General features: G+C 38.4%; 2 protein-coding genes across 6 annotated transcripts in view; both read right to left on the minus strand.

Moving 5' to 3' along the window:
* Positions 1–108: 108 nt before the first annotated feature.
* LOC113671605 (neuronal acetylcholine receptor subunit alpha-7) lies at positions 109–6,672 on the minus strand. Its single transcript, XM_027187854.2, has 8 exons — positions 6,398–6,672; positions 4,215–4,378; positions 3,784–3,828; positions 3,543–3,652; positions 2,807–2,951; positions 2,099–2,354; positions 1,737–1,909; positions 109–1,125 (listed from the first exon to the last, which is right to left on the minus strand). Exons 1-8 carry the CDS (start codon positions 6,462–6,464, stop codon positions 436–438), a joined length of 1,650 nt encoding a protein of 549 aa, XP_027043655.2. The 5' UTR covers positions 6,465–6,672; the 3' UTR covers positions 109–435.
* A 2,927-nt stretch (positions 6,673–9,599) lies between these two features.
* LOC113671721 (dystrophin) overlaps positions 9,600–25,630 on the minus strand; it is a 54,565-nt gene continuing 38,534 nt past the window's right edge. For 3 of the 5 annotated variants that reach the window (XM_089180814.1, XM_089180815.1, XM_027187988.2), the window contains exons 47-72: positions 25,352–25,538; positions 24,558–24,694; positions 24,245–24,437; positions 23,483–23,716; positions 19,344–19,478; positions 18,622–18,847; positions 18,296–18,356; positions 18,022–18,083; positions 17,659–17,733; positions 17,060–17,270; positions 16,631–16,716; positions 16,460–16,539; positions 16,168–16,245; positions 15,617–15,728; positions 15,380–15,434; positions 15,225–15,264; positions 15,052–15,123; positions 14,483–14,622; positions 14,037–14,108; positions 13,772–13,819; positions 13,594–13,632; positions 13,270–13,294; positions 13,071–13,162; positions 12,719–12,950; positions 12,353–12,620; positions 9,600–11,025 (exon numbers count right to left, since the gene is read on the minus strand). In XM_089180814.1, coding sequence (XP_089036940.1) covers positions 10,928–11,025; positions 12,353–12,620; positions 12,719–12,950; positions 13,071–13,162; positions 13,270–13,294; positions 13,594–13,632; positions 13,772–13,819; positions 14,037–14,108; positions 14,483–14,622; positions 15,052–15,123; positions 15,225–15,264; positions 15,380–15,434; positions 15,617–15,728; positions 16,168–16,245; positions 16,460–16,539; positions 16,631–16,716; positions 17,060–17,270; positions 17,659–17,733; positions 18,022–18,083; positions 18,296–18,356; positions 18,622–18,847; positions 19,344–19,478; positions 23,483–23,716; positions 24,245–24,437; positions 24,558–24,694; positions 25,352–25,538 — 3,058 coding nt within the window. In that variant the 3' untranslated portion in view covers positions 9,600–10,927. Of the gene's footprint in view, positions 11,026–12,207; positions 12,264–12,331; positions 12,621–12,718; positions 12,951–13,070; positions 13,163–13,269; positions 13,295–13,593; positions 13,633–13,771; positions 13,820–14,036; positions 14,109–14,482; positions 14,623–15,051; positions 15,124–15,224; positions 15,265–15,379; positions 15,435–15,616; positions 15,729–16,167; positions 16,246–16,459; positions 16,540–16,630; positions 16,717–17,059; positions 17,271–17,658; positions 17,734–18,021; positions 18,084–18,295; positions 18,357–18,621; positions 18,848–19,343; positions 19,479–23,482; positions 23,717–24,244; positions 24,438–24,557; positions 24,695–25,351; positions 25,539–25,630 lie in introns of all 5 variants that reach the window. The other 2 variants (XM_089180816.1, XM_089180817.1) reach the window with 2 other exon arrangements.

Below are 25,630 nucleotides of genomic sequence, written 5' to 3' on the forward strand. Positions count from 1 at the left end.
TACTTACAATTTGTTTTTGTTTATTCGACTTTCTGGCGGTGCTATAAAAAGGACGGCGGCATTGGTCTAGGAATGCTTACATCGTTTTGAATTAATTTCGCTGTTTGTTGTGAGTTACGCGATCCAACAAATAATTTTTATTACGAATATGTAGGTTTTCTTTGAAAGTACAGTCATAGGTTAAGCACTTACACTAGCTGAAGTCCCCACCTCTCGATTAACTATTTGAATTAATGCATCAGTCGTGTATAACAGTTGATTTTAAATAATTACGATGGAAAATACATTGAAAACGGATCAGAAAGAAACAACAAACTTCGTTTACACGAAAATGTTCATTTCTTTCATCAAACGCCACAGAAAGTCCCAGTAATATGCTTTTTTGAACACCTACGTCAACCGTACGCAATATTTGGGTTAATAAGTCGATTATTATCAATACTTTGGAGCCTGCAGAAAAATAACGAGGCTAGAAACTAACAAAACGGCCATGAAAACCCAAAAGAAACAAGCATCGATGACAGAGGCCACCAGTTTCCATTCCTCTCTCTTAATTTCACTTTCCTCTTTTTCTCTCATCACGTGCACCAGCCTTCGGACGTTCTTCAATAAACTATCTTGTTTCAGAAGTAATTCTCTCATGGTCGCATCCAAAGACAATTGGATATTTGGGGCAGATGGTCGATCTTCGTTAATGGAGCGAAGACTGCTGATGAAAGGAAAGTACAAAGGCTTGGGACCTGCAGTAGTTTGTGTGGTTTCCCCATCTACGCTTGAATCTCTTTCTGAAGAGAATGTCCTACAGCGGTTTCGGCCAGCAGTTTGCAGGCTTCCTCTGGATTTTGAGTAGAATTCTCCGATAGACGTGAAACATCTTTCACGTTGCGCGACTGTCGGTGGCATAGTGGAACTCCGCCTCTCTATGTCAATCTCTTCCTGGGCTGCTTCTTGTTCTTGCACGTGTTTTTCGATTACGTTTATCAAGCCTGCTGGAATTTTGACGTGAAAAATTTTGGCCATCCAGTTCAGCACGATAGTTCTTACCCACATGGGCATCTCCACCACTGAGGGATTGTTGTAGTAACACTTAAGCACCAGACATGTCGCAACCAAAGAGAGCGCGACCTGCAGCAAATGTACAAGTTACATCAGTTGTGGCCCATTTTACTACCTAAAGTAATCAGAATTTATATTCTTCTAGAAATAACCATAATACATGGTCAGGCATGCAGGAAATAAGATTTAATAAAGTTATTACATTGAAAAAAGTGCCCCAGAAAAATCAAAATATAGAAAAAAAACTGTGACGTTTATGAATGAGATGAGCTTGATTGAAGTTTGGAAATGAGTCAAATTAGGCGAGAGAGATGTCAGTAGGAGTGTTACATAGCCGGCATGTCCATCAGCAAGTGTTCCAATGCCACTGAGTTTTGGTTAATTTTTTGAAGGTCATGTCAAATATTCACTAGATGCATGGTGACATTAGTTCTAAAAAACAGAGCTTTTTTTGTGAATAACGCTTAGAGAGCGAATTTTTCAATTAACGTCGTCTGGGTCTGCTGTTTTGCATGCACAATAAAATGCCGACTGCAGGTTGCCTTCCTCTGTGACAACAAACAAGCCTGGTCCTAATTATGCGCTCAGCATATGCGTAATGGAACTTGCACTTACATGGAGGTAAAGAGGAATTGATGAATTTATTTAAGGGCACTACCTTCATGTTACCATCTGCTCACCTCAAACATGATTCCAGTGTAATATATGCTTATCAGTGGAATAACTTCAGAAGTAGCCGGCATGATCTCTGCCACAATCAACATGAACACAGTCATGGCCAGTAGGTTGGTAATCACCAACGTGATGCGTTCTCCGGAGTCAGGGGGGAGGAAAAACGACAGCAGTGTCAGGGCTACAAATTAGGAAGAAAACAAAAGAGCTGTTTGATATGCAAGAGACCCATCACTTAGTTTTACGTCGCCCTACCTCAACTCACGCAGCAAAAGTCATTCTTTTGAGCTAAATCTTTGGAAAAAATCGCCTATTTTTTACCGAAACTGTCAATCAGTGGATATAAACCGTTTTACGTCAGGAAACTTACATGTTATTAGCACACACGGAATTATCAGGTTCACAAAATAATAAGTGGTCCGCCTCCTTATATGGACTGTGTACGTCACATCTGGGTACGGTTCAGGACAGCATACATAAACAATTTCATTCCTTTTCGCTGGAAGGCCAATCAAGTCCCATTCACCGTTTGTTACAAACTTCTTTGTGTCGCCCTCATCTGATTCCATTTTAATGTCAAGTCGGTAACCATCGTACGTCCATGAACCGAACTTCATCGAGCAGAACTAAAAAGAAATCGAAACTGAGATCAAGTAAATGATAATCGTGAATCTTTGCAGGCTAAAAGAGATAGAGGACAATCTGGGCTAAGAATACAGGAAACCTGCCGTTTTTCAGCGAAGGTCGTGGAATTTTTTGAGCTGAAGAAGGAGAAGAGGAAATAGAAAAGTTTCACAGCACTCACGAAACTGAGCACTTACTCATTCCTCCGTTTATCCTTTGTTTTACTCTGGTTATAGCCTATTCTACACAAATTGTGTTAACCATATTTTTTAATTTGAAAAGACCTCGAGAAACTTGTATTCTACGACCAAAAATACTATATATAATTCAAAGTTAAGAATTTGCCAAATAGTCATTTTTAGTACACACCAGCCTATCAAATGAAAACCTACATTTATTGTTTTAATAGGTAACACACAGTTCCGTTTTAGTCACAGACCGCTTAAACACTTACCTGTTCGTCAAAAGGGAAAAAGTTCACGTTTATCTTGCAAGAAAAGGTGTAGAGAACTGGGCCGAGCCACATGTTTCGTCCTTTAGAACTGAGTACTATTTTAGTTTTGAATCGGTCCAGTGCTCCATCTTTATTAGCATCGGCACTGAAAAGTAGACATACTTTTAAATGAATCCTTGTCCACGCGTTCTGTTTTCTATATTTGCTGTTGTTGTTGTTGTTGCATTCGAGGTTTAAGAGAGAGATTTAATTGATACAAACTGATCCTCCTACAACCCGTTTTTTCATGTTCAGAGCAATTCAGATCTGTGATTGGTCTTACCAGCCAGATGCAAAACTACAACCATTTATGACTTGCCCATTCGTTTTTCACTTTGAATTCTTATTGCTTATTTGTGGTATTACGTTTGCCGTAATTTGCGGTTTTGTTTTTTTAACAGACAATCGGAATGTCCTCGAGAAGTTACATCCATGCTGTATCATGTTGGAGTGTAGACCTTCTAAACTTTAAGGAGTAAATAATGTGTATATGGCTCCATCAACAGTGAAAATATATTGTAGGCGGCTCTTAAACTGTACTTTTGATTCGTTCCTCCAAAAGGAAAAAAATAAAAAATATTCACACCCTCGTTAGAAAATAAGTAAATAAAACTACGACATCACTACGCAACAACGTACACCATCCAAAAAAGATATAATATTAACATGAAAACAAATACGAAATAGACTCTCGTACTTATTATAGAGATAAATATCTGGTATCCAAACTTTGTTTGCGTTGATATTGATTTGGTTGATGCCCTCAAAATGCGAAGAATTCCACGTCAAGAATGGATTGAACCAGGTCTAAGAAACAAATTCATCAATTGGTGTAGCATATAATTATAACCATGACAAAGCATCAAGAAGAAACATGAACTGAGGAGACTGAAGAAACAAAATAGAACTGAGAGATTTATCTCTTGCATGTATCGAACCTGACGTATCCAGAGACTGACTTGCATTAGCTGATTCTTTTCGTCCTGCAAGAATGAAAAAAAAAGAGTTAAAGTTTTCATCTGAAGAAAGGGGTTACTTGTTGATGTATCGGCAGGGGGATACCACAAGATCATTTGGTTTTATCAACTGCGTTGATAATGTAAATTGGCCACCGTGAGCAGTTTTTAAAGTTGAATTTTCATGCGTTAGCCCTTAGTTGGCCCTTAGAGAGAATTACCAAATCATTTTGCAAGTTTTTATCTGCGAATTTATTCAGTATTTCTCTTTATGAGGCTAAAGCATAAGCACCACCCTCCTGGGGTGGTGAGAGGCCGCTCAAGCAATGGAAAAAAAACTGATGATATAACTGCGAAAACCATATAGCATATTCATAAGCATCTTCAAACTTCGAGTAATAAAGATCATTTACCACATCAATGATCTGATGTAAAGAGACACCAAGCTTTACTGTGACTTTACTGCTTCTGTTCAGAACGGGGCGTAACTCAGGATTGTAACCAGTCTTGAATAATTTCTCTCTCAGCTTGGCCTCCCCGTTTTCCATCAAAGACATATTCCAGCTCCCATTTATTCCTGTAAGAAATGCGAAAATTGCCGCCGCAAAAACATGACTGTACGTATAAGTTACTCTTTCGAGGCGGAGCTTAGTTAACAGCCATTTTAAGAGGCAGAACTCCTTATAAGTACTTTGCACAGCATTTGGTGACGTAAACGAAAGCTTTGGGCTCAAATTAAAATCTTCTTCATGAACATACGTCCTTACTTTATCCAAATAATTTGAAAAGAAGTCATATAAAAGTCAAAGGGTGTTCAACAACAAACCCTCTAGACGAGGAATTGATAGCAGTATACTTAATTATAATGTGACAGATACATCTTGCCTAGTTTGCTTTAGATCCACCTCTGCATTTTGTCGCGTCATTTCTATTCGGATATGTTGTGTGCCGCCTGTGCCCGCCCCGTTTCGTAACAGAAATGGTTTGACCGTGCAGACCTGAGACTTGATTTGCAATCGGCAAAGGGTATATGCTAACGGCACCCATTAGGCTTCTCATAATCAACTTTACGCTCGTCGTTCAGATTTAGTGGGAAAAATTCTAAGAAAAGAATCAGCCCGTCATAAGGAAATGTTTGTAGTGCGTGAGACTTCTACCGTCGACTGAATACAAGGAAAGCAAAACATATTTTGGCTTATCTGACATCCTAAGTAAATACAAGAACACAAAAAGGTTTCTTACCATAAATATATTATGTTAGATGTCAGTTTATTAGCAGACAATATGCTCGCAAAAATTTCATCGTTTTGTTTGTCACACGAACAAAATTTTCTTTCGTTCTGCCTCGTTATGTATTTCTTGAATAAATCACAGAGTTCAGCTGGCGACGGTTCACGTAAAGCTTTATATCCACACGGCCCTCTCGGGGGCTAGTTTTGATCTCACTGTTTTTAAAAGATTTTAGAATGATAAGCTTCATTTCTAAGATATTAGCGATTCAAATACATATCGATGGGATTCTGTACCAGTAAGCCCTGCGGCGTGAGTTGGATTGTATGTTTACTGATGAAATGTGTTAATTAGAAGCGTTTCTCATTATTTTTAAAAGATTTTTCGAAGTACGATTGCTTTTGCTTAAGTCGAGTTGGATTTGAAATCCTCACCATGCAGTCCCAGAAGTGGAACATTCTATGAATGCGTGTTTAACATTTCCAATTCATGATCAATCAGGTTTTCCTCAAAAATACATAACCACCGACAAATCCTCTTAGAAAACGTGAGGATTATTCAAAATTTCTTAAACCTCTCGAGTACTGATGAAATTTAAACTTTGGTCGTTGAATTTTCAAGTATCTCTCAGTAATTCCACTTAACAATGATCCAGATATAAAATTTAAAAAAATGTGGGCAAAAAAAAATGATGTACGAAACCGTACAATGTACAACAACACTTTTCCAGCGTTATGATAGCTTGTCAAAGTTTTGTTCCTCGGTTGACATTCTATTGACTGAAATTGACTCAACAAGAAATGCAAATTTCTAATGAAATATAATCCAACAGTGATGGAGAAACTGAAATCTTCTTCGGGTAAATGGATTTTCATGGCCTTCGGTGGAAAATGAAATACAAATCAGGTCTGGAGATGTTAGGGGGAAGTATCATCAAATGATCGGAAAAAAATATACGTTCTCTTCTCATTCGGAAATCGGTTACTAAACATGTCTCAAATGCTTATGGCTTAAAAGCAAATGCGTTCTGACTTAAAAGCATCAGTTTTTCTGATTTCTGAAACAATGAATACCAAGGACAGGAATCGTAACCAGGCAAGCCTATTGGCCACCTTAAAGAATGATTTCAAGTTTGATGAATATCTTGTTATTCTGAAATGAGTAAGATTATGAACAGATTGTTCTCACAAACTAATCTAAACGTCCGAAATTTCGACGATACAGCTACAAAAACTGGCCAGAATGTATCAAACAGTAAAGACCCGAACAAAAGCCGTGCAAATAATTAATTAAGGTGTTATCGACATCAACCAAAAAAAACCCAAATAAGATTACAGAAAGATCCTATACCTTCAAATTCACTTACCTTTCACACCAAAGATTGCCGCAATCAGGGCAAGAAACCTTACAAACGTCTGCGTCGAAACCGTCATCTTGTACAATAAGCGTCAGAAACGTCCCCTTCAAGACGTAACTACCTTGACCTATTAACGCAATCGTCTATGTCATTGGTAATTAGTCTTGGTCGGCCGTCTGGACTGTTAAAAAATTCGCTTTAACTATTTTCAACGCGTATTTACCGCCGCCGCGGCCAAGTAACCTAGAGAAGGGTTACTTTTACCAAGGGTCACCGGATATGACGCGCATTGAGAAATAAAACAACTGACATGTTTATTCACCTAAGGGTCTGCACAACTGATACTGTCTGTATAACTCATGGGTTGAACAACTCAAAATATGCCTTTAGCACATTAGAGTCACAATAACTGGAATGAAAGCAAAATTATCATCAAGGTATCATCAACTAGCCGAAGGTAAAAGGGTGGGGTGTGTTACATTACCCTGCTCATCTACTTCATAGAGTGTTCCTATTCAATTATTTGAAGCGGTTTAATCTCTTTTCGAAACTGTTTTCCGTCGTTTCTTTTGCCCCATTCACAGCAACAAAAAATGTTGAGTCAAACCAGAATTAAATCAATGAAAATTGGTGACAGAAACACGAAAGATAAATGACCCTTACATAAAGTGGACAAACATCAGTTTCAGAAACCTCTTTGAAGACAATTATTTTAAATCGTGTTAAACAAAATAGCTTTCGAACGTGTTTGAGCTTTGGTGTGAATGAATCATTAGTCTCTCTTTGAAAAAGACAATATTGCTTTGAATATTAATTAAATAAAAACTCCTCTCATCTGCTAAAAAGCTTTTTCAAACGTTCTATCCGTGTTTGAGGGTTGAAATTCAATCTCTTCCAGTGAGCATGAAGCTGAAAAATTCCAAAAAGCAAAAGAACGGAATAAATCCTTATCCTTATCTTTGAATTTTATTCATTTTTTTTTTTAATTTTTTTTTTACATCAGAGCCGCGGAAATGATATTTTTATGAATTTGAATCAGCCAATCAGATGATCCGAAAGGGTTATTTTGCCCGGTGGTGTGGTTTTTCATTCAAACTTATTGATGAAATACGAGTACCGACTTAAAGCCGCTAAAAATAATTTTTTCTCTGGCCGTTTTTCTTATAGGATCTAATGTTTGTCTGATGACCAGATCGGCTGCCATTCGTCATGAACCTTCCAACTACTTCCAAATTGAAGAAGAAATGGAGACAAATCCTGTGATAAGTTCTTAAGAGATATGTTTAACATATGGAAAAGCGTGCTCTCTGTACGGAAATTGAGAGGTTATCCATTTCCTCTAGTTTATTCGGTGGGGAAGAGGAGAACTGTTTAAGAACTGCGCTAATGAAAATAAGGTCAATAAAAGTAAGGTTAATACAAGTTCCACTGTACACTACAAACAAGAACTCTGATAACAAATACGACGACGTCACTAACGAAATTTAGATGATTGCTCTTTAATTTGCATTGCATATCTTTCAGCTTTAACCTTTCATTACGGAGGATTAAACAAAATATAAGAAAAAAGAAATTAATTGCAAAATTTAGGGAAAATAAAACCAAAAAATTTTTTTCGAGCAACAAGCGACTTGAGGACAACAGTGACTGTCTATGGGCAAACATTCGAGATTGTTACACACCTAGACTTCCACTCAACAAAACGAGCAATGTCATGAGTTGATTCTCGGTCACTTGCCCCTGATCAAATTCAAATGTATCTCGACCGGTACACAATTGCGCAGTTGTTTCCCCCGCGTCGAATACAACAACACGTTTGTTTGTTTTTGCCATGTGATTGTTTAAGAAAAAGTCTAAATATATAGCAAGGCACTTAATGTATGGTCTCTCGGGAAGCTAGTTAGTTTTGTTTTCCCTCGAGTCCTCATGTTTCCCGCGACTTTGTCTCGTGAAACATCAGGGCTCTCGGGAAAACAAAACAAACTGTTTTCCTTGGGACCATACATTAAGTGTAAAATATTCTCCATCGAAGAATAGTTAAATCCGTTTTCTTTGTTTTGCAAGGTCTCTGTTACGTCATTCAACATACGTTAGCTAGGGAACCCATTTGATATCTCGGCCAAACGAACGCTTGTCGTGGGAAATTTACCGTATAATGTTTTCTCTTAGGCTGTTTGCTGTCTCTGCGTTAAGTAATCTTCACCGTCAATCATTTGCCCCTCACAAGCTTCATTTTATTGCTCAAAAACTGACATGACAATTTTTGACAAGCACAGATGTAAAAAACATCACCTTTCTTCTTACGACTACCCACCTAAGAAACATCGACCGGTTAGTGACCCTGTGGCCTTTAGGATCTCGGTATCATTTCTCCTTACTTGTTTCTCTACGTTTCTTTTAATTTTAGCAATGAAGATTTGGTTTTTAACGAAATTTTTTTTCTTTAGTTGATGTTTTTATCTTTTTCCATCATTTACTGTGACTGCGGTAACCGTAGCTTTCCAACACCACTATTAACTCATAAAAAAGGCGATTTATTGATGTGGAAGAACGATGAGAGTTGAAACTAAAAAATATACAAAATTACAACAATTGATTGTGTAAAAGTGGTAGGAAAGAAATACAGCCTACTTGAAACGATGATACTTACATTGTTACGATTACTCACAAACTGCACTTGCACTCGACGAGAAAACACTGTCCGAAGACGAAATGAATAACGTAGACACTGCTCGAAAGTGAAATGCGACTAGCGCGACAACAGGGAAAAGAAAGGCATCCTGAACAGGGAAAATTAAGTTAATATCCGCAGGAAAAACTGAAAATTAATGCATGCAAAACAACTAAAAGTGTAATTGACACCAATAATTAAGAATGAAACAATAGTAAATGAAAGTATGCGATATGGAAAACAAAAGAAGCTAACTTACCGGTGGAAAGACGACGCGAAACAGCAACAACACTCTAGAGACACCCTAATTAACAATTGACAACATTCTGCACGCTAAGATCTTACATTTACTACATGACAGTGTATTGATGTTGTAGGGAGAACTTACAGAGTTAGCACTCTTGACAGTGATAGGGTTCATTAAATTTACAATGGCATCTCATCATTTCAGCAAAGAATGACTAGTTGTTTTATCCAGGGATTAAATTAGGAGATTTTCGAAACACCACAAAGAACTTCGTCTGAAAACAAAAAAAAGAATTGAACAAGCAACAAGTTTATTAGCACTTTATTACGCTATAAAATTTACATACCATTCAACTAATAATACGAAAATAACATTATTCAATACGAAAATATTCTTCCATTACACCATTAAGACCAACTAAACTTTTTGGAATTGTTTGAAATCATCTTGATCGTATTGGTATTACCAGCTACAGCAGAGTTTTCACCTTCATGTTAAAACAAACGAAATTTTGTTTAAATAGATTGCATTGCCTTCGCTTCACTCGCCAAGACAAGGTTTTATAATAGGCCAAAAATACATAACTTAGGATTTCTAAAGCTACACATGCTAATGTCTAATGTTTACTTAAGCATTTGAAATTATACCGACTGAAGTTTGAAAAAGTGCAAAATGGCGCTTAATTAAAGTATTTCATATCGTTTTACTAACAAAGTCAACAATTACTTTGAAAATAACACAAATATTAAAACAACGATCAATACGCCAAAAGCTACTCCCAAAAGGACTAGGATGACGACGATACAGATTACACATATTAAATGGATTAAAAGAGAACCATGTTGAAAAATTTAACAAGATGAATCTAAGATACCTAAGATACCCTACGTTGTTATTTCGCACACGTCGAGTAACGCTATTAGGAGAGGCTATCGTACCTCATGCCAGTCAACTTACAACGTCTTGGTTTGATTTCACAAAATTCATTTCCAACCACGTCAGAAAGTGCTACCTTTGTGGTTTTTACTTGGAACTGTTCATTTAAAATTAAAAAGCACTTAAAATATTTAATTTACCAATTTATCATTATCTATTATTGGTTAATAGTGGAGCTGTTCGTAACTTTTCCACAGAAAATTTCGACGAAAATCATTCAATTCACTAAAAATGAATTATCAAATTTCCGAAAAAACTGCATTTTAAAAAGTGCAGTAGTTTCGCTAACAATTAGAAAAAAGTCTTTAAAGGTAGTTTTGAATAACGAGTAATGCTTCACCGCTTATTAACAGATAACGAAGTCTGCCCTTAAACAACTACTTCGCACAACATCCGTCTCAAACATATTTCGCTCAGATGTAGTGATTTCTTCGAGACACAACTCCGTCGCCGAAAGTCGAGTACACCCGACGATCAAATTCGGAGACATTCGGCTCTCGTAGAATACAACATTCGAGCACTGATTTGAGTGGCGAGTGAGCAGGTATTTATTATCCCATACAGCAAATCTTTGGGAAAACCAGTAAAAATACGCGTATACAATCTCCTAGACAAAATGTTTACAAAATGTTCCTTAGTGTCTGTCCTGAATAATGTAAGTTATTAGCCCAAATATCTACCATTACTACTCAGCTTCGTCATCTGTCATGACTTGAACTAGAGATTCCACAGCTTTATTAACATCTTTTGCAGTAGCAAACAAATGTCCAACGGGGTCTGCACCTAAAACAAACAATATGGATTAATGATCAGCTCCAATCAAAGCTAAACATGGTTGGACTTGTACTGGCATTTCAGCGAAAAAAAAAAGACTGTCTTCATAAATTTCGCGGTTCAACTCGTGCTTCGGGTTCTTTTCGATTGAGTTTTGTAAATCCAAAACCAAAGCAATCACGAAAACCATTCATAGTAAGAAGAGTTCACCAGGAAACTATGAGAACTCGAAGCAAAAACAAGGAAAATGTTCGAAGCGCGGGAAAACGCGAGTGACCAAGTCGCCATAGGTTTTTGTTTTGAAGCTGATTGGTTGAGAGACTAGGCGACTTTTCTGGATCAAACACACAACGAAATAAAGCAAATCTTAGGCAACCCCGTATAATTTTCCACATACAAGTGAAGATTGCTCTGATAGACGTAATGTGCGAAGTGCATGGTAAATTTAATTGAATTATCCAAGCACATAAATTGATGTGTTTCTTCAAAGTAGTTCCCTTCTTCAACAAATATGTTTACGTTCTGAGCTTAGGAGAAGATTAGCAGACTTCCCCTTTAACAAACTGGAGAACAAATGGTACAATTCTCAAAATTTTCTTGACAAATAGGCTTATATAACAACTGAAACAATTGTATACACAGCACTATGTAATGCTATGCTATGTATTGCACGTTTTAATGCTACGTTCCGAACCTGGGAGAAGATTAGCAGACTTCCCTTTTAACAAAATGGCGAACAATAAGTACAGTTCTCAATACCTTCTTGACGAATAGACTTATCATAACAATTGTATACATAGCACTATGCATTGCTATTTCTTTCAAATGCACGTTTAAATGTTACGAGTTAGAAGTATCAAGTCAGCTTCAGTGCAAGTGCACGTGACGCATCACAGCAAGTGCAGGTGGATACAGAGAAGTAATTTTGTGACAGGCTTGCTGAAACGGATGGTTACGGGAGAGCTTTGTGTCCTTAAAAAAAGCAAGTTACTGCAGGAACAACTAAGCGAGGACTACAGTGATCTTGATTGCCGCGGGCTGTGTCAGGCGTTTGTTTTTAGTGATTGCTGTATTTTGTTTTCTTTTGATCTCATGATAGGATTTTATTATTATTTTTATTTTAATTTTTTTGGACAAATCAATTATTGTGCAGAGTTTGATTGTAAAAGTGGGTAAGTTTAGATCTCTTACCAGAAGAGTCAACAGTCATGCAGGGTTAGATTCCACTGGTTAGGCTTCAGCAGACACTACACAAGAGTTAACAGCATTAGTCACTGAAAACATACAACAAACAACAAACCAAATGGTGCTTTACCGTGCCTCGCTCCTCACTCACTTTTCTGATCAGGAGGAAAAGAAGAGCTTATTTGACTCATGACTTCTTTTAAAGCTGGATCCTCACTTCCTTTACCGGCAAAACCATTCTTTATGGGTCCTGAGTTCGTCCCACCAGGTTCCGATTCGGAATCACTATCATTCCCACGGGATTTTCCCGATCGACCTGACTTTACCGGGGAATACGGACCGTCTCCGAGCGAGCTGATGGAGGAAGACGGAGTGGTTCGTTCAGAGGACTGAGCCCCGCTCTGTTTGTCTTGACCCGGCTAAAAAGAGATCAACGATAATATACGTATGAGATATTGCGGAGAATTTTTGAGAAATTTCTGCTCTGGGTCATTCAGTAATCATCATTTGCCTGCACCTGATCGAGTAGCTGTCTAAGTCGCTGTAACTGCGCCTCTAACTGTCTATTATGGTCCTCCAATACTTGCATCCTCGCCTCCAGGCGACCCTTGTGCTGACGCAGCAGTTTAGCTTCTGCTAGCAGCTCGGAATCTCTGTTCTGAGGTCCCCCGGGAGATGCCTCACCATCAGGTGGAAGGCTAGACTGATCTCTAATGGACTTGAGCCGTTCGTATTCTTCTTGGAGGTCCCTGGCAAAATAAATGACGCATGAGGTTGAAAGCAATAAACCTGTTGATCATTGTTGGTGATAAAGACTTTTGGGCAAAAGATGACGAGCTCGTTATCATAAATTATCACAAAATACTGACCTGTTTTCTTCTTCCAGTTTGAGAAGCTCAGCTTCAAGATCTTCTTTTTCTACCGCATCTAAAGCCATTACAATCTGAGTTGGACTTTTGGGCTACGACAACAAGAACGAGTGTCATAATACAGAAATAAGAGACATCGCGACAAACTTCAAGGGCTCAAGAAAATCATCATTTGGTAAATCAGTTGTGAAGTTCTTACCGCGTCTGCTGTATCGCTCTTTAGGCTGTAAATAATGAAAAGAAAGTACTATTTATATGATGAAGAAAAACAACTTCAAAAAGCTACATGGGAACAACAGAGTCTACTAATTTTTAATGTCTACAGATAATTGAAACGATGGCACCACTTTATCTTAATTCGCTGCCTAGAGTAAATTCGATTTAAAAATTCAGCGCAGTTCAAACAGCTAATATCCGAAGTGTCCATAGAGAAGTTTTATTTAAGGTGTAATGAAAAACGTACGGAAACATCTAGGAAACGTTGGCAGACAAACAGACAGATAGATGGTGGAAAAATGATTACCTTTGGCAGTACTGTGCTATAAGCTGATGTTCCTCGTCCCTGCAAAATAACAATACAGGTTTAACCCTTATCAAATCATGACCGCAGGACGGCAAATCCAGGCAGATCAACACATTTACTGAGACCAAATGTCAACGCAAAAAAAAGGACAAGACAGCCTAGTCGTGCAAAGACTTACAAATCCTGTGGATTATATTTTCCTCCTTCTGATTCTGCCTCGGCCAACCTGCAAGCAAGGGGGGAAAAAAAATCACCTTTTCTGTTTGGCTAGCAACCTACCTCCTGGACTACTCAAATAAGTCTCAACGCTCTTGTTTCCCGAATGCGGGAAATACCCTTCCTGTAACAATCCCTTCAAAACCAATTTCTTTCTTCAGTTCACTCTTCTGCCAAACAATACAAGGAAAGTAAAGGGAGAAATTGGATGTGAATAATTCACGCACCTGTGAGCAAACATGCCTAGTCTGTTGTGTACCTCGTGATTGACATTTTGTTGAGGAGTCGGCATGGGTGGCCTACAAAAGAGGAAAAAGAGAAAGGAAAGTGATTATCAACAGAGAGGGAAAAAATAACAAACAAAAGGTATACAACAACATGGAATGCAAAGGAAACGAACACTAAGCCTCTTGTCCATTTTCTCTCGGAATAAAAGGGCTAATTTTGACTGGCTAACGAAAATACAGTTTTGTACCTGTTGCGCGGTTTACCAAACAACCTTTGCTTAAGGTTATGGGTTCAAATCCCGTATGGACCTGAATTTTTTTAAGGCTTTATTTCAACTGCTAGTTCAGTAGTGTTCATAAATGCGAGGATCGCTTGTATTCGTTTCTTCAACCGCAGTGCACGTATATGATTTTCACAGTCATTCTTCATCATTTGCTTAACTTACGTTTCGAGATTTCCTCCTTCCATTACAGTCTGAATCGGTAAATAACCGAGTTTTCGTGGCGGTTTGTTCTTGTATCGCCTTTTCTTGAATTTGTTTCTAACCATGGCCAAGAAATCTAACACATCCTCACCAGAGGTGGTCTTAATAAAAAGAAAAATAACAATACTTAATCTTACCTATAATACAGAGTGCAACAGTTTACATGTACCACAGCAGCAAACACGAGAAAGGGTGGAACAAAAAACAAAAAACATAAAGAAAAACAAAAAAAAATATCAACGACTGGATCGTTTGACTGGCTGACAACTGAAGCCTTAACACGAACCAAGATGCGCACAAGCACAAGGGTCATCGTTTATTGTTCTCAGTGTAAAGGCATTAGAAAGAGAAAGTGTCTTGTGTCTATGTGTCCTGCCAGGCTCGAAGCCACACCTCTAACTAGATTACCTGCGCGCTGACCATAAGAAAATCGCGTTTACCTGAAACCAGCTGCAACACTTAACTAATACACTTAAATGGATAAATTGTCAATCAAACAAAGTCAATCTAACAACGAAGCAACTACTCACCGACAAACAGTACTGATGCATTGGGTGAGTGAGACGATGGTCGTGGGAGACTCGGCCCGACCAGAAGCAGCTCTGATGAGGAATGACAAATACGATAGTTAGGAATCTAGTAAGAATTGAATTTGTTATTAACAGTTAGCAAAGCAATACACTTCACATTCAATGCTTGGTACCTGGCATAAATCGTAATTGAAGCACTTTAGACAACGGAACCTGCAACAAATGAAAAGCATTTCAAGGGGATATACTTTTAATGCACTAAGGAAGACCTTGAGAATAAAAAGAAGAAAAAAACATGGAATGGTGATCTTGAAGAAAAGTCACATACCTAAACCCAACGATAGGGTACTCTTTACATATACTACATTTGGCTTTGTGTTTCACTGTAAGAGAGACCAAAAAAACAGAACATTAGTGACAGACAAAGCCAAAAGCTTTTTTGTCTTTTAATAGGTAACATCGGAAATTTTTTAATCATTTCACGGCTATATGCAAATTTACCTAGGGTATAAAGGAAATAGAGAAATACTAGATCACAAAAGAAAAAGGGAAGTAAAGTGCTTACCAGCCTCTGACGCGGCGAGTCTGTGAAGTGTTGGCAGCCAAACAATAGACTGAGGTTCAACTGAGAGCCATGTCATAAACTCTGCACAATCGATGGTCTTTTTTTCTCCGGCCTGTTGACAACAGACAGCAATAAATGCAATCAGTTTCAAACTTTTAACCGATGATCTTTCTGAACTTATGACCAAAGTTGTGCTTGCCGAATTAAACTGAGCTCGACCGACATACGAGATTTGTGGCGTCTGTTGGGGTAATTAGTACATGGACGACGACGAGATAATTGCGACCACCATATAGAGATTTTAGAGCGCATTTCGACTGGGTCTCGTTAGACAAATTCATTAAAATACTTAAAGAAGCTAATCAGAAGAGCGGGAAATATCGCAAGGAGGCAAATAGAGCTCAGAGTAAAATAACACAATAAGAAGCGAATTGTTTCAGTCGTGCATCTGCTCGCTCGAGAGGATGGTTCGTGTTCTTGTTGGCAACAACTTTATGATTTCAGATGGTGAATTTCAACAACTTTGAGATTGGAGTCCTTAAGTAGCCTACCTTCGAGAAACAGCTTCTCACACTCGGTTCAATGTTACTGCCACCAAAGGCGGCAATTTCACCGAGTTGACGAGGAATCTGTAAAAACAAACAAATGGGAATAAAATCTTGAAATTCGGTCGAACTATCGGGTTGAAACACCATAACTCGAGAGAAGGCTCCGTTTAAATAGTAGACCAGGAGAATATCTTGCTCCTGACTAAATGCCTGTATTTACCGAATAAAAGCCGCCTCTTTGTCTCGATATTAGGTGTACAATTTCAGTAAAAATAAAAATAGCTTTAAGCTTCACCTGCAGTGAGTCATGTAAGAGCAATCCTAGTTGCTTGTGGTCCATTAAGCCTTTTTCGTCCGTCACAAGCCGGTATAAATCTGAAAAAGGCATCAAACCTTTTTTTTAGCTGGACAACGCAAGAAGAAATATAAGCGTCAACAAAAAAAAATCAAACCTTCAAATTCTTACATTTGTATTTGTCTTCTAAATGAGCTCTCGCCATTGTCACCAGACCAATTTTGAAAGAAAGAACACGGATCTTTCCAACTCGCCCGCTAAAAGAAAAAAAATAAAGGACTCAATTTTAAATGCCCTTGTAGTATACAATGTTTTGAGAAGAAAGCGCGCTTATATACAAATGAACATTTCGGGGAAGAAGACACTTTCAAGCTTGCTTTACTCCGGAAAAATTGATCGAACACTTGCTGCCTTCCCATCCCCACAGTGATTAATTATGTCTTAGAGAGCGGGTCAAATTGTCCTGGTATGAGAAGTCGGCTAATATCCATCGAAATAAATCGAAGATAACCAGCTTGGAGGCTTCATGAAATCCCTAATAGCCAACTCATTTACTTTAGAAAGGTAACCATGCTTACAAACTACCATCAAAATAGTTACCTGTCATAGACGTTAAGAAGCCAGTTAAGCGTCAGGTCAACACAGAACTCATTGCTGGTCATCGATAAATCCGCTGGCACCTCAATGTTTTGATATATAGTGGTCAATACCTTGACCATATCCGGGACACCGATCAGAGAATCGTTCGTAGATTGTTTAAGATTGTGCTGCTCTAAGGCTGACATCACATTGTTCAGTGTCACCAGGTCCACTGTTAAGCGAGAAAATTGTGTTAAGAGTTAATAAATTACACAGGTCTGTTTACAAGAGTAAAATTGATATTTATCCACACTTCAAATTAAATTTATATCATAAACCATAGGTCAAGGAAGCAAACTTGAATATATTGTTTCAAGGCCTTGCCATCGTAACCAGTTTAGAATAGACTTTGGAATATTATCCTTGGATCGAAATCAAGAAAGTCCCGTTTTGTCTCGTATACTCTGTGGAGGAAAATAGTCGCCAGTTCTAGATCTATTTTAAACATGAGCGAATGAGGTACATTAAAAGACACTCCTTTACTGGGATTATGGAACATGTAGGGAAATAAGAATAGCACTAAAAACTCAACAAAGAAAACAAAAAAACGAACAACTTACAACTAGTAGCCTTTTGAATGCATCGAAGTTTCATAGCCGTTCGGTAAGCGCTGTACTTGATATCATTCAGTTCCGCTGCAAAGAAAAGACACGAGAAAATTGGACAAAGTCATTCTAAAAGCATAGTTCTGTCAAAATTTAACTTACTCTCCAAAAAGTGGGAAATTCGGAGGCCCCATAGCTGGCCGTGTGGACATCGGATCAAGAGGTCTGGGTCTGAGCCCCAACAGAGTCTTTGTGTTGTGGTCTTGGGCAAGTTAAGTAACAGAGCGTGTCTCCACCCAGGAGTATACATGGGTAGCATATAGGTATCAGGGAACAGTTAGGGAAACCTAACCAAGTGTTGAGAAGAAGAGTACTCACCGATTTGGTGGTAAAGCTCTGTCATCTTGGGATGATCCCACTGTGTTGTTTCTGTCTTGTGGCTGTGACAATATTATGAAGAAGTATTAATTATGAGCATCACGGATAATTGACTTTCGGTGACAATATGTCTACTAGTTCAAGCTAAAGGTTCACGAACAAGAAGTAAGCAGCACATGACATGGTAACCGAACAATTTTCGGCTGAGAAACGCCTTACAAAACAAGAAAGGAATCGATACAGCAAGTAAGAAAGGTAAAAACTGCAAACCTACTTGATGTAGTAAGGAACCTTGTTCAGTGCTACCGCTCGTTCCCAGGGTGGTTCGACACTCGCTGATGAATAAAAGGAAAGCAAATTATGCAGGTCAGCATACTGAAATGACAAGTCAAATACACATAAAAGAAAATTCACAGCCGACGAACGTTTAGTATTCCTTCGCGAACTGTTGCACGGCTGTCATTTTGCATTCTTAAAGCAAGGGAAGATAGGGGAAAACAAAAAGCAAAATACACGTAGCAACTCAGCAAACTGTCGCTATTTTATGAACCTAACTGGTACTCCCTAAGAAGACGCCTGTAATGAATGATATCTACTAACCGTGTAATCCTTGCACAGATGAAGAATCAAAGCTGGAGTAGGCTTCTTGCAGAGCGTGTTGTCTTTGCAGCAGTTGGATCTGTAACTGTTTCCATCTTCGGTACAACTGGTCAATCCGGTTTTGAAGACTTGGCGACAGCGACACACCCTTGTGTCTCAGTTCGCTCTCTGTGCTGCTGAGAGTCTCAAACATGTTCTGAAGAGATGCTATTTGTTCCTGGAGACTCTACAAGAGATCAAATATCCCGGATGAGTGTAAGGCGAAGTCCTGGATGTAAAGAAGGCACTCTCTTTTACATGGTCGACAGAAAAAAACTCATAAATGTCTAGGCGGCCGATGACTTCACAATTGTAATAGTCAATATTTCAGGACTTAAGAATTGACAAAAAACTGATACTACAGCTTGATTTTTAGGCTAGGCATTGCCAGGAGTCTTACTTCATGATTTTAACACTTGATGTCATCATGATTAAAAGTAATAGTTAAAGAGCAAAAGTTCAGTCTCTTATTTAAAGAAACTAATGGTGCTGCGCAGGACACGTTATTTAACGACTCAAGTGTCGATTAAGTTTGAGAAAGCCTATGGCAAAGTAAAGTTTTTCCACAATACTCTTTGGAAAACGTTTGTACAAAACAACATTGACAAATAACATTTGGAACACACTGCGGGGACAGTCAAGAGATCACAATCTGTTTCAAACCACTCCGCGATTATCATTACCTTGAGTTCATCCATCTGTTCGGATAGCGAGTCAATGACGAGATCTTGAACTGGTGTCCAGTTCGACTTCACCTGCTCGGCCTCAACCAATCGCACATCAATCTCCTCCATCTGACCCTGGAAAAGCTGCAACTTCTGTTTAGAAGAAAAATTAAAACAAAATTAGGGAGTTGTTGGGAATTTTCTGGAACACTGACCATTTTATTGAATAATGATACATGTATGTCACACCATGTGCTTCTCACTTCACAAAAGTTAATCATTACCAATCGCGGAAAAGTTAGCGAGAAGCGTGACCGATCAGATTGCGGCATTTGTGACAGAACGCTAGAGGATTTATACAAACTCTCATTAACCTAACATAGTACAACTGAGTAATATATGCCGTTGTTACCAAAAAAACTTGGATTGAATCATTCCACAATAAGGGTCACGTTAGGCACAGAAGACAGGACGAAACAGCATTATATCAAGCACTACTAAGACCTTCATATCAAAACTTATTTTCGTAGTTTCAATGTGAATCTTACATTCCACCTAAATAACGTCTAGCGGTGTTTATACCAAAAACGAAAGCTTGCTCATAACGAGGAGTGCTAAATACTGAATTTAAAGTAGTAAAGAAGGCACGCCTTTGCGGAAGTCTCAACGAATATAATCAGTTTAGAAGTATTGTGTAACAGATAAGATGCTTGAATGATGTTCTCCCTACATAACAAACACGGGCCGATGGTTCAAAATGAAAAGAAGTATAAATCCTTCCTTTCTAAATTATTTAAGAAGAAAAAAGTCACAAATAACAGGAATACCGAAATGTCTAACATGAGGAAAACAAAAGCTATTGCAAACCAAAACATTCAAAAGTTCGGTTAAAAATGCTGCATTTGGTGTCTCTCTCACTCTCTCAATCGTATTAAAAAGACAAGAACGTCTGCAGCACGATATCAAATTTAGCTCGTAAATGAATAAATATTTCAACAATCCGAGTCATTTCTGCAGACAGAAACTGTTTTCTCACAAAACTATCAAACAGATAATCCATGTTCCAGCTTTATCGGGGCATGTGCATCAGTTGCATCACTACTTCAATCCGTAATTTGAGTAAAACAAAAGTAGTTGCATATCTACGAAGTTACATAAAAACCTAGTAATAAATCCTCTTTTCAATAAAGACCCAAGAAATCCACAGGATGATAAGTCGATAACTAAGCCTGCGGCGGATGACACGATTTTCATTTCTTAGACGCGGACGTATTAAAAAAAAGAGAGCAGTTTACTGTATAAACAAGATTAAAGCGACTTATGTCCGAAGCGGGTTTAGGTTGCTGATATCAGATTTGCAAAAGAAGGCAAATAGCAGAAGCGTTTTTTTGTTTTTGGCAGATATCGAATAGAAAACTAGCGTGTTGCACAAACAACTATACTTATCTAGGAACTTTTCCAAGAGCAAAGGAAACCGAAAGGAAACGATTCAAATGATAAATAGTTATCAATAATTAACTTACTTTTTAGTCAAGTGATTAACATGTTACTTCTCCCTATAACATTCATACATTGTCCAGCAAAAAGGTAAGGAGAATAATCGAACTTATCAGGTAGCGGTTGTTATCTTGATCTAACACCAAATTCTTATAATTCTTATGCAAGGAAATCTGTAGCAGCTAGAGGGGAGAATTAACAATCAGATTTTGGGAGTTGCAGGGTTAGTGGTTTCGAACATTTTATGTGGGAGATACTTTTTTTTTAAAACAAGATCTATAGGAGATATCAAATGATTTCAGTTCTAGCATATTGTTTCCGTTTTGTTGCGATAAAGCGTCAATATCAGACATCGTTACTTAACCAAACTGACACCAACATTATTTTTTCCGCTGCATAAAAAATCGCATGGTGGTCAAGTAGTGGGTTTCACTGATCTGAAACTCACTAGATGAGCCTTTCCCCAATTAAAATCAGTACAGATTATCAATTCTTCTGTTGGTAAAGATCCTAATTCAAAAATTCATTGTTAATGCAAAATTCCACGTGACAAATCTAAGTAAAATTGCGTGACCAGGGTCATTGAGTTCCACATGTGAATATTTAACCTATACTGACTTTTAAAAAAATGAAATTGGCGTAAAACTTTGCGTGGTATTTGCAAAAAATGAATCAAATTTGAAACTAATACGTTAACTCAACATGTGCATTATGGAGATAAACAAATATTTGATTGGCTTCAGGGTAAAAGCACGAGAAATCTTACACAATGTTTCCGCAGCGGAAACGAATTCGCGCGTTCTTACTACTTCATGTTAGGACATAAATAAAGTAAAGAATAGGAATTAAATGCCGAAACAAGCCTCATGTTCTTCTCCAGTACACAAATTCTGTAACAAATTAATAGCGTTTATTGTCCAGTTACAGCTGAGCGCGTGAAAGTGAGTGTTAAATGCAGGATCATTGTTCAAATTTTCGTATGTGGGTTCCGAACATCTCTTGCTTCCTGATAATAAAATCGACAACGTCAATAAATTGGCGAATCATTACTTCGGCTTTTTGACTTGTTTCTAAGGAAAGAAGAGTTTCTTTCTTCGCTGAACAGCCCAGCTTTCATGGGATTACGATCGGGTTGCCATTAATACCAGGGTCAAAATTCGTATGAGTGGGAAATTCCTGAAATCTTTCGACTGTTGTTTGGCTTCTCAATACAAACTACAATGATGAAATGTTCGTCTCGAAAACTGGTCGTTAACATGAGGGCGTGGAAACTTTAGGGTAAAAAATAAACCAATTCACGGGACAATTTACGCGACAATTTACGCTAAATAAATGCAATATTTAACCTCGAAACAAGGGCTAAACAGTGCGCGAAGGTTAAGTTTCATCCAGGCTCCCCGTTCTGCGAGAGAGATAAACTCCTGTGATTTTTTGTTCATCACAAAACAACGCATCACTCACCGAAAAAAGGAAGAGGAAAGAGTGAGCAGCTGCATATTTCAAGGACACGTACAAACATCAATTTGTGCAAGGACTGATTAAAACAATGAATGATAGCTTCGCTCCAATAACCTCCGTGAAAAACAATCACAAATGCAATAAATCATCCCAAATTTTCTGAATGAAATTTCACCCTAAGCGAACAACTGTGTCAAATAACCTTTATGTAGTGGACAGTACTCACCATTTGGCCACACAGTTACGGAGATCCTAGATATTGTACGATTTGATTCCTACTTAATTTAAGTCAACACTAAGTGCGAGAGTAAATGTGAAATATGAAGCTGTATTGCCCGCTGATACGATGGGCCGGATATGGGTGGTTTCCAGATGATCTATATACTCTACACTTTTCCTTTGTATCAAAGGTGTATCCGATGAAGAAAGATAAATAATACAAACAAAACAGAAATACCAGTACTATTCTCTATTTGAAGTGCATCTTGATACCCTTCGAGTTTCAATAAAAATTGCAGAATACTTCCAAAAATAAATGCATCCGACATATGATACCCCGCCTGGTACTTCTAATCGTCCGTTTTAAAAATCGAGTGTTGTTCAATAAGACACGAGAGAGCCGGAAGAGATAACCCTTCCCCAACTATTTTTTAATTCCTCTTTTTTTCTTAAAAGCCACCGTTTACCAGATGGAGTGATACATCACTTGGAAAGGCCACCTTTTTTAGCGTAATCCCCTATTGTATTCGAACACAATGCGATATGCTGGTTCACCACTCTACCCCCTACAGTACATGGCCACTGTTCATCACCCTACCCCCCACGGTACATGGCCACTGACTGTCAACCAGAGGTCCAGTACTTGTTAAGTTGTTCTTGACGACGAGTGTGACAAAACGTACAGCGGTTTTCACCGGATAGAGAATTATCGTTATCGATCCTTCGAACAACTGGTGCAAGAACAGGAGTGCATGCTTTTTTTTAAAGCATCCATTTATCTCTCTTTATATTTGAGACGCATCGTCCGCGAACATATAGATTGCCCATTACTGCAAATTGGTCCACGTTTCTGAGCCAAAGTTTTGCAAGCAGCACCAAAATCAAGAAAAATGGCACAAGTGACAGACACCCCCTTTAATAAGCGAACACAATTCGGAACAAAAAAGAACACAATTCGTTCCCGTTCCATGAAAGGTACTTACCCTTAGGACTTCATCAATCCAGTGCTGCCAATCCTCTGACCGCCGGCACAACATTGACCAGCGTTCGCTGACTGTGTCGATCTGGCGTTTGAGATTCTGCGCAATGCGCGCCCGTGGTGAATCTTTTGGTTCGTCAGCGGCTCGGTCCGTTTCATATTCTTCTAAAACCCTCCGGCCATCGTCCAGAGCGCGATCGACAACCAGTCGCCTCACATTAAGCTTGCCCTTGAAAGCCTACACAAAGGAGACCAAAAAGAGTTACATCAATAGTTCTTTCCACTACCAAAGGAACCCTAAGAAAGCCTTTCGAAATTTTCTCCTGTCTAGCCACTCATTTGACATTTTATCTTATTTACCAGAAACGTTTTTTCTAAATTTGAGATAAGATGCACTTATTATAATATATCACATCGACTGTTCCTTACAATTTCGTTTTTGTCCGAAAGCGAGAGACCTCTCGACAATTAAGCTCCAAATCAGAAACTGCATGTGTTGAAAACTTGCTGCTAAATAAAAGCAATATTTTTACGACAAAAAAATTGAAACAATAAGGGGCCATTGTCAGTATCTAAACAACTGCACACTTACCCCTCCCTTGACACAACAACAGTCACTTGATGACAAGTTAGCGTTAATGTTTGGTGAGGGAAGGAGTAGGTGTGCAGTTGCTAAGATACTGATATTGATCCACAATCGGTTTAATTAAGATGGCTCTGAAGTCCTATCTTAAGTTACATTCTTATATTCCAGTAAAATCTTTACTTGGTGCATCTCGTTCTGGTTGCGCACGCTTTCTACATCTCCTCCTATTGGCTGCTGAAGGGTCAGCTCCTGATCAGCACGTGCAATCCAATCGATTATCTCCTGAAGGTCCATCAACAACTGGCGCCACTCGGTACCAGTGTCCTCCAGCCGATCTCGGATGTCCAACGTGCGAACATTGAGTGATTGCCATCTTTCAATAATAAAGGGGAAAAAAACAAAACTAATTTAATTCAGACACTCATCAAAACGTAAACAACGACACACACAGTCATACACCATATTTATAATATAAAAAAAATGCAATTAGCACCTGTCATTCATATCATCAAGCTTGGCTTGAACAGCGGTTAGCACATCCCCAGGCTCCATCTCGGCCATAATCAGCTGGCCATTCTCGTTAAGTGAAGCAAACATTTCTTGATGTCCATTAATGTCATCTTCCAGGAACTAAAACCCAATGATAAAACAATCTAAACCCTCAGAAAATTACAACTCTCTGGATAATTACCCTCACACAAAAACGCCCTTGTAGGAAAATTTCCCCTTGTTTTTGTTTTTGTTTTGTTTTTGCTTTTTTTTTTTGTGCTGACGAATTATTAATTTATTTGACTATATCGCTTTAAAAAAAAAAAAAAAAAAAAATATCGCTTTAGTGGAGGTGTTCGGGTGATTACAGACGTGCTCGTGCTCTGATTGGCCGAAGATTACGTCATATCTTGCTCTCTTTCCCCTTCCCCACAGGCGATTAAAAAACGTGTAAGAAAGTGAAGTTGCTCTAACAATTACCAAAGTTATTACACTACCACAATTATTCTCCTCAGGCTAAGGGAATATGGTCGATTTACCCATCTAGATCACCACTTCCGAGTGCCGCAAGTGTATCATTAACACTGTAACCTGTTACTCTAAATCAACAAAGTTCATTATCACAATTTTTAATATTTATATTTCGCCTTCAGAATATGATTCTCAAATATATCATTGACAAAACTCTCTCCTCAAACAGCACGCTGACACGCATTGCCTTTCAAGAAAAATTCACTGTTTGTCACATGTCAACAGAATTGAAAAAGAGTGTTACAATGCAGCATACTGAAGACCTACTTTCAATTCCTTCCTGAGTGCATCCATGTCTTGCTGCTCCTCAGTACTTGTTGCTTCCACCGCGCTGTCTAACTCCGCTACTTTTGACTCTGCTGACGTCAGCCATGTTAAAGCATTGATCATGTCTTCGTGGAATCGCACCATGCGGTCGAAGGCTTCCTTTAGATTTTTCTTACGTGAGTCAGACCTGAAGAAATGAAAAGCGCCCATATAAATACTACAACGACAAAGCCTGCTATATACTATACAAACGTACAAACAATAACCGCCAAATCACTT

Source organism: Pocillopora damicornis, chromosome 8 (genome assembly GCF_964200805.1).
Source record: "Pocillopora damicornis chromosome 8, jaPocDami1.2, whole genome shotgun sequence".
NCBI lineage: Eukaryota > Metazoa > Cnidaria > Anthozoa > Scleractinia > Pocilloporidae > Pocillopora > Pocillopora damicornis.